The following is an 8,863-nucleotide window of genomic DNA, read 5'->3' on the forward strand; positions in this document are numbered from 1 at the left end:
AAGGCCTTCTCATCAAACATTCTTTCTCCGATTATAATGCTTCCCACTCCAATTTCACTTTCTCTTTCACCCATGCCGACATCAAGCCTCTCCGAGATTCTTTTTCTCTCTCAACTTTAATTAGAGGTAATTTGGTGAGGGAAAATAAAATTTTGGAAGAAAAAAAAAGCTCAGTGATGATAATAAAGGGAGTTGGAAGTTAATAGAAAATGAATTTTTTTAAAAGATAAAATCGTCTGAAAAATATTGTTTATAAGTAAAAAGACGATTTTATAATATTTTGTAATGTTAAAGATGATTTTAATAAAAAAATCAGAAAATGATATTAATTTTGAACCAAAATTTTAAAAATAAAAAAATACTTAACCCCTTAAATTATTATCTAATAACTTTTTCCTAGGAGCGCTACACATACAAGTCATTTTGGCTTGCAAGTCTTACAAGTTGGGCCAAATCTAACCCGCGCGTCACTGAACTATCCTCGCGTGTTTCATTTTCGTTTCCTTTTTTGAGTTTCTTGTCAAATTTGTTCGATCTTCTTCGTGCGTTCTCTCTTTGCCTTCGATCTCCTTCTGTTTTTTTTTATTTTCATAGTTTCTGAAATCAAGCTTTGAAATTGTTTTGAAGATGATGAAACTTCAGAAATACACCCGAACGATTACAAAAATACACCTAAACGATTACAGAAATACATTTAAAGGATTATAGAAATATACCCAAACAGTTACAGAAATAAACCAAATGATTACAGAAATATACCCAAAGAATTATAGAAATACACCCAATATCAGAGGGAAGATAAATATATTTCTTCTTGAAATCTTCTAATGTTTTGCTGGTTAAGGATGAGGCACATGGCAGAGACAATCTAGAAAAAAATCTAGAAGAACAGTAAAACAGTATCTTGAATCATGTTTCTTTGTCTTTTCTGGTGATTTTGATGAAGGAGAAAGAGAAAACGAAAATAGGAGAAGAAATTTTAATAAAAAAAAGAAGAAAGAAGAGGTGGTAATGATAACGATAACGAAAGAGAAAAATTACGAAAAAGAAGAAAAAGAGACACAGAGAGAAGAAGAAGAAGAAAAAGAAGAAGAAGAGGAAGAGAAAATATAAAGAAAGAAAAAAAGATACAAAAAAACTTGAAAATAGCATGAATATAAATGACATGTATAAAAAAACACTTGTACGTGTAGAATAATCCAACTTTTAATAACTTTTAACTATCACAGTGAATCTTATGGCATCATCTAACTATTCTTAAATACAAACTCCAGGAAAAGACACCTGCTTTCCCAGGAATAAGTATTAGATTTGACTCCATAAACCATAATGGGAACAAAGACAAACTAAATAGGAAGGCTAATAACAAAGTTCGTTACATTTTTCGTTTCGTTTCGTTTGTTCCCACCCGCCGCACACTAGAGTAGTAGAGTTCATTATCCAAAGGCAACCACATACTCAAACACACTGCATTTCTTTTATCCATAATCCCGACCCATTTCTTCCGTTTATTTCCAGATCCGACACTCTATCCATCTCGCTCTCTGTTTTCCCACTCTTCCATCCCTCACTACCACATTGCCGCCACCGCAACCACTCACGAGGATCCCAACCGCCGCCACCTCCGCCGCCGAGGATCTCCACTGTTCCTCCATCCTTCTCTTTATCACTCACGAGATTCAAGGTATGATATCTCTGCTAGGGTTTTTTATTTTATTTTTTTAAAATTCTGTTAGGGTTTCAAAATTTCAGAATTTTTTGATTGATAATTTGTTGCTAATGTTTGTTTTTGGAGGTTTTGCAGTCGGTCAAATACGTATGTGAAAAGCACACAATGTGTTGACTTTGAAGCAAGAGGTTTGATTAATGGCGGCATGTGTGGCTTCCCCGTTCTCTAGTATGCCACATTTACAGAGAGGAGCTGTTAGAGCAAGAGCCTACTCAAATCAGCCTAGTTTCAAGACTGTTAACAGGTTTCGTGCCTCTTATTTACGTCATTTTTGAAAGTATCAGTAATTCAATATATATTGAATATTTACTATTTATAAAATAGTAAGAACTCTAAATATGGCATATTGAACCCTTTTTAATTTTTATATTCTGCTCATTCTAGCCAATAATAGGTATATCTTTAAAAATATAATTTTGAAAACCGAACCTTTAATAGTTAGACTTGGGTGGATAATTGTGGTACAATATGAGAGTCCTGGGTAATTTTTCATAGTCAGTGTGGATGCATTATGTAAACTGAAACTTTAGTTCCTTGCATGCATTTTTCTTTTTTTCTCTCTTGATTAAGTTTCAATTATTACAATCAGCATTAATAGTTCTCCATTTCTGCTAGTTCACCCTGTATAACTTAAATGCTTTGTTTATACGTGGGAGCTAGTAAATAAAATCGTTGTGCTTTGCTACGAGATAAACGGGGTGATCTTTGTTGCTTCGTTGCCTATTATTATGAAGTTGGTAGTCTAAAATTCCACCTTTTTTTTTTTTTACCAGAAATTCTTCCAGAAATCAATGTCAGTTAGTTCGCTTCGCTGCTTGGAAAATGTTTGAACCAAATGCATCTGTCACCACACATTGTAAAATTAGTAGTCGTCTTCAGGTGACCTCCTTCAAGTGCATAGGCTTGGGGGCTTTGGTTGATTTGGATGGTGTAGCAGTCTCTAATTTGGTGCCAGTTGTTGATCAAGTGCTGTTGTTGGCCAGCATATTTCTCACGTATACGGCAGGAATAGTTAATTTTGGGAAACCTTCTACTAGTTATGAGAAGATCACTTCTGATAAAAAAGTGCTTTCTGGAAGCTCCGACAACTATGGTAGGTAAGGGTAAGCGTGTCAAAGATATCAGGGTTTAATTATTTTCATAATTTTGCATGTAATGAAAATTTCTTAGGATTTCGGAGAGAAAATTATAGTTTTTTTTTTTAATTTAATTGGTACCTATGTATTTTTGCAGTGTAGTGAAAGAAAATTATAAACTTGAGTCAAAGTATACATTCAATGCGGTGAGAGGAAAGCTGTTGAATTCTCTAAATGCTCTAGAGCAAAAAACTTATTCAGGAGATATCATCCTTCATTCTACTAAACAAAGCCTGAGTTTAAATGCTATCGCTGGGGCTCCAAAGTTAAGGTTGCTTTGGGGTGCCTTTCAGAAAGTTGAGGAAGAGGTAGGCACTGTCTTTATTTTCTCATATGTTATGTTGTCACATCTGGACTGGAGTTTTCACATGCTTGGGATGAGCAGTTGTTCTATTTGAATAAACACTTGAAACATGTTTTGCATTTAAATATATTTCAGATATCAATATGATAGTTTTTCATTGCTGATGTGTTGTGAAAAGTCTAATTTGGAGATGTATTTTCTTTGAACATTCATATGAAAGAGAAATCAAGCAATGGCTTGTTTTTGTGAAAGTCTAATTAATAGTTTTTTTTTTTAATTATATAGATTTCATTATAAACTTAAAATATTTTCTCTTATGGGTTGGGAAAACTATGTCAGGAAAAAAAAATCAGTTTCCAAGTTTGCCCTACCCCATTATGTTGCTAAGTTTTCTCTGTATAATTTATTTCTTGATTCAATGATGCATACCAATGTGATTATGGACGCCAGTTACTTTTGCAACCTTTTAATATTGTTTTGAATGGTCTTAAATTTATTTTCCAGGTTAAGAATATTTCGAGCACTAGATCTGTTGCCATGGAGGATAATTTCTTTTCTGAATTTATACAAAGATCCTGTCATTCTATCTGCGACAGTTGGCTGGAAGATGAATATTCCCTATTAAAGGGTAATTTTGACAAGGTATATCAGGAAAGCAAATTTTAGTGACTTTAGTCATGTCCTTACTGCCAGTATGTTTGAATAATTACTGAATTACTGATTCTACTTCTTTGCCTTTCTTGTTAGGAGCTTTCTTCTGTGATACTTGAAAAGGTAAAACAAGATAATTCTATTGTACAGAGCATTACAAGGTCCGGAAAGATAGATCTATATTTGGAGTTACTGCAGTATCTTAGTTTTGGTTCACTTAGGTAAACCCTATCATTTTTTTTACCTATCTAATATTTTTAATAATTTCTATTACTCAATGTGCTTTTTTCCTTACACTTTCATTCATGCAGTCTTTGGATTGTATCAGTATGTCTTCTATCATGTATATAGTCAATGCTATAGATAACATGAATTCTAGTTGAGGTCTGCTGCCAATGGGCATAAAATCTTTAGCTTTGTTTTTGTATGTGAAAAACATATATTGTTGTCATCCAGGTTTCTGTTGATGTTGTCACTTGGTTAATGATTTGTGTTGTTTAATTTCCAAAGGAAACATAATCAGAGAAGAGATTTTTTTCTTCTGGATTCTATTTTTACTTAAAAATGTTTCAAGTTGGAAAAAGAGTAAAAGAATGCTTGATTTCTCAGTGAAATTTCTAATGCATTAGCAGCCATTCTCAGATCTGGCCTAGTATACAAAGGAAGACATGTCTTGCTTTAATGATGATGATGAGTGTTGTGACATCAAGTTATTAAAAGTGAACTACCCATTTAGATGTACAAATATCATTTTCCTGTCTTGAGGCTATGATTATGCATTTGTGCTGTAGTTTTTTCTTTCGATTCCAACAAGTTCATTTCTATATTGGAAGATTTAGTGATAGCTATAGCAGATGGGGTTGCAAGTGTATATCTGGAGTTTATTTCTGTTGATAGTGATGTATCGAGTAAAACCAATAGCTTGGACATGTCATTATGTGCTTTGTCCACCAGAGAACTCCAAAAATTACGTAATGAGGTACATGGTTACATCTATGCTGGTCCGATGCTTGTTACAATTTGAAAACATTTACATTTATAATTTCTTTTATTTACTTTAATTTTTTAATTTTAATATTTTATTTACTCCGTCTACCTGAGTACCTGACCCAGCAGCATACTACTATCCACTAAATGGTAGGGTACCTCCACTAGGATTCTTACCCACATTTTTTGTTATCATCACTTCTCCATGTTTCCCTTTCCTTTTGTTCACACCTTTCTACTATGAACTGTCCTCTTATGCGCGCTGTTCTTTCATCCTTTGCTATTTATTTTTAAATTTGGAGCCTTAAACATTACTAAAATAATAAGAAAATTATTATTTGCCATAAGCCCATAGCTTTCATTTGCAATTCAGCGCCAGAGTGGGCTTCAGCTTTGTATCTGGTCCTTCAAGAGTTTGGGGAGTTGGGGATTGTCCTGCTATCTGAGGAAACTTGTAAAAGGAACAATAATTAAAGTTCATTGGTTCCCAAGATGTACCTGTTTTCAGTATTTTTACATTTTTTTTTTCTCTACTGCCCATGAAATTTGATGGAAACTTTGATACACCTGATATCAGGTGGCTTTGAACCAATGGTTGTACCATAACATGGATACGGTTGTGTCAATGTATGAGGATCGATTTGATTTGTGCACACTTGGGAGTCAGCGCATTGATCTGCCAAATATTAGTCAGACTGAAACACAAAGTTGGTGGAGGAGGCTTAGCCAGCTAAATTCAAAAACTGTGTCCCCTGAATTACAGTGCTTGGTGATAAATCATTTTTCAATGCCAGTAAAGCGGACTAAGGAATTAAGAGCCTTGGCAGGATGGTATACTTTCTTGTTACTCTATTTAGGCTTATCAAATTCTTTTTCTCTCTTTCTATTTGAACTCTTTGAAAATGGTTTTCTTCCTATCCTTTTCTATCAGACATTGATCCATTTAGGCTGTAGCTGATCTCTTCTATTAGGACAAGGCTTAGTTGTCACTCTGCCTTTATTCCTTTCAATTTTTTATTCCCGTTTAATTTTTTATTAGACTTGTGAATTGATATAACATACAAAGGAAATTGATTGTGGGAATACATTGTATGCATCAGGGACTGAAAATGAACTTTTAGTCTGAATATATATAAAGATTAAGCTTAGGCTGTCAAATCTTTATTTCGTTTATTATATTTTTCTTAAACAAGACGTGAAATTCTATTAAGTAAATTTTTACAATGTAACGAGCCCACTTGGGGAAGGTACCTTATGGTAAGGCCTTGTGCGCTCTCACCACAATAGCTTATTAGCTATCTTCTGAGTTGTGATTCTCCTATGGTTTTATACTCGTAACATACTCTCCCTTCTGGATGTATAATATGTTTGTGTTTACATTGAGAATTCTAGACTTCTAGTTATGTTTAGGGGCTGAAGAGGGCATCTCTGTCATCCTTAAACAGAACTCATGCTTTGGTGAATGAAATAATGAATCTTTGGAATTAAGAAATTGGAAAATCTGCCAATGTGAATTTCAACTCTCTTTCAAATACTAGTTAGTGATGTGACCATTAAAAAATAAATCGATTTTTGACCATATCAGAAATAATTTGCATACAACACGAAAACATCCAACAAATTTCCAACAGTTTTTGTGTATTTTGAACACAATTTGAACAATATTTGTAATTTTACATCTTGAAAAGTTTGTGTAATTTGAGAACAACAGTATGTATTTTGTTTTGAAATGGCATTGTATTTGTGATAAACAGGTTTGTGCACATGTTTTTAAAATATATTTATAAACATTTATGTATTGAATGTTTATTGGATACTTTTTTGTTGTAAAAGTGGCATTGCTTGACAGCAGATATTTACTTGTTTTTGTTGTAATGCATTGTAGGCGATATTATTTCAGCTTGTTCCTGGAGTTATCTGACATATCAATGCCTCTGATTAGAGCAGTTATTGACAAAATGAGTTCTGCAATCTCATTCTTTTTGGTTACTTTGATAGGGAGGTCTCTAGGACTTATTTATACAGGCATTAGGCAGTCCCTCAGATGGAAATGAGAGATTACAAACAGGTGCAGTTTTGTGTGGTTCGGTATATTTCTTTTAATCATTATATTTGGCTTTCATACACGATGGGATTAGCGATAAATTTTTGTATAGGTACTGGTAAATTGAAAATTTGCGTCTTTCTTTCTTGTTCAAGTGAGGCTTCCCTACTTTATATGTTTTATACATCTGAAAGCTTTTTTTAATGGCCGTTAATACATATACTGGTATACCATGGCCAGCATCGGGATCCTTACTTCGTGCAGCCCTAAAACAGTAAAATTTTGCATATAAAGCCTAAGCACTCTTTCATATGATCTGTCCAATTGAATCGTATTTATGCCATTTTCAATTTCTCTATGGTCTTGAAAAATAAAATCAAAATACCTAAATCTCCTTGGTTTGTAGTATGACACTCTCTCTATTTGGACTTCTGTTAGACAAAATTCCCACTATAAGTAGACAGAATTCTCTTCATTAAGGTTCAAATTTGAAACTAATGTTTATTTAATTATCGTAGATAAATTGAAATAAATGGATTAGGTTGTACTCTAATACATGAATATTGATTTCGTGTTTCATACGAGTTTTCCCTTAAATTCTAACCTTGTTTTGTATGTTTTATTCGGGAGCTTAAATTTTAGGCTAATTTTTTTCCTCCATGAAAGTGAGATGAATGATATACTTAAAGATTGTAATTGTTGGTGTTTTTTAAAATTGTGGTACAAATAGGGTTCGAACTCTGAACTCAATTTTTTTTAATTTGTTCAAAACAGAAATCTGTATCTAAAATTAATCGGTGCCGCATTTAAAATTAACACTCTAATAGTTTACAGTCCAAAAAAAAAAAAAACACTATTGTCAATTTAATATAAAAAAGATAAAGTGTAAATTTTACTCCCTTAAAAGTGATCTTTTAGTATGCGGTAACAAATTTCAACAAGAAAAATTAATTCGTATTAAAAAAAAATACAATTAGCTATCTTTAAAAAATAGTACAATATTTAATTTTTTATTATAATAATTTTAAAAAATAAAACAAACATATCTAAAAATTGTAAATAGATTTAATGTCTTTTAAAAATTAAATTCATATTTAAAATATAAATTAAATCAAACAAAAATTTAAAATTTAAATCTTAAATTTTTGTTTCAAATTTAATATATTTAATATATTAATATATTATAATTTAAACATACATCTAAAATTTAAAATAAACTATAAATCATTTAATTATTAACTAAATCCATTTAAAATAAAAGCAGAGAAGTCACAAAATCCCACATCCAAAACTCAGAGGCTCACAACGGCAATTCAGCGGCGCACTCTGAAAACACAGAGAATTCATCCCGTGCCGCCATGTCTGCACCACAATCCTCTTCGGCCTTCATCGTCTACGCCCTACATCCAAAACCTAGAGGTTCATAATGGTGCACTTAGAAAATTAAGAGAAGCCATTCATTGTCGCAGTTTGTTCGCGCCACCGTCCTCCTCGACCCTCATCATTGACGCCCCACATCCAAAATCTAGAGGCTCACAGCGGCAACTCAGCGGTGCACATTGAAAACCCAGAGAAGTCAGCTGCCGTTCATCCGCGCCACCCTTCCTCCACCATGGCACTCATCCACAACGCCGCATTCCTCTCCTTCCAAGCTCATCTTCATCGCCGCCGTTTGTCCACATCAACCACGCCGACGACTTACCTAAGGTTTGGATTATTTTGACACCACTAATTTTTGTATTATTCTATCTAAAATTTTGATTTTTTTTAAAATGAAATTCGAATAAAATGACGTGAGGAGATTTTCATATATATTGTAATGTGAAATTATTTTTTCATGTGCAATTTCTGTATTTTGGAAGTGTTTACATTTTTTAATTGATATTTTTGTGTTGGTTAGCTTGCAGTAATTGCTATTTGTGGGTAAGCTTATGCTTGCTGCTACATTACATCAATGTAACTATTACTGGGCAATTGGGTCCAAAATTATGTCGAAGTTTAAATTAATAAGT

At 33.0% G+C, this 8,863-nt stretch overlaps 1 protein-coding gene across 1 annotated transcript; it reads left to right on the top strand.

Moving 5' to 3' along the window:
* The first annotated feature begins 1,284 nt into the window (after positions 1-1,284).
* Positions 1,285-7,067, top strand: LOC107464726 (uncharacterized). The gene is made up of 10 exons (XM_052254198.1): positions 1,285-1,684; positions 1,805-1,973; positions 2,503-2,826; positions 2,963-3,173; positions 3,674-3,811; positions 3,917-4,041; positions 4,132-4,163; positions 4,612-4,799; positions 5,385-5,638; positions 6,693-7,067. Exons 2-10 carry the CDS (start codon positions 1,867-1,869, stop codon positions 6,859-6,861), a joined length of 1,548 nt encoding a protein of 515 aa, XP_052110158.1. The 5' UTR covers positions 1,285-1,684; positions 1,805-1,866; the 3' UTR covers positions 6,862-7,067.
* The last annotated feature ends 1,796 nt before the right edge of the window (positions 7,068-8,863 follow it).

Source organism: Arachis duranensis, chromosome 9 (genome assembly GCF_000817695.3).
Source record: "Arachis duranensis cultivar V14167 chromosome 9, aradu.V14167.gnm2.J7QH, whole genome shotgun sequence".
Classification (NCBI taxonomy): Eukaryota; Viridiplantae; Streptophyta; class Magnoliopsida; order Fabales; family Fabaceae; genus Arachis; species Arachis duranensis.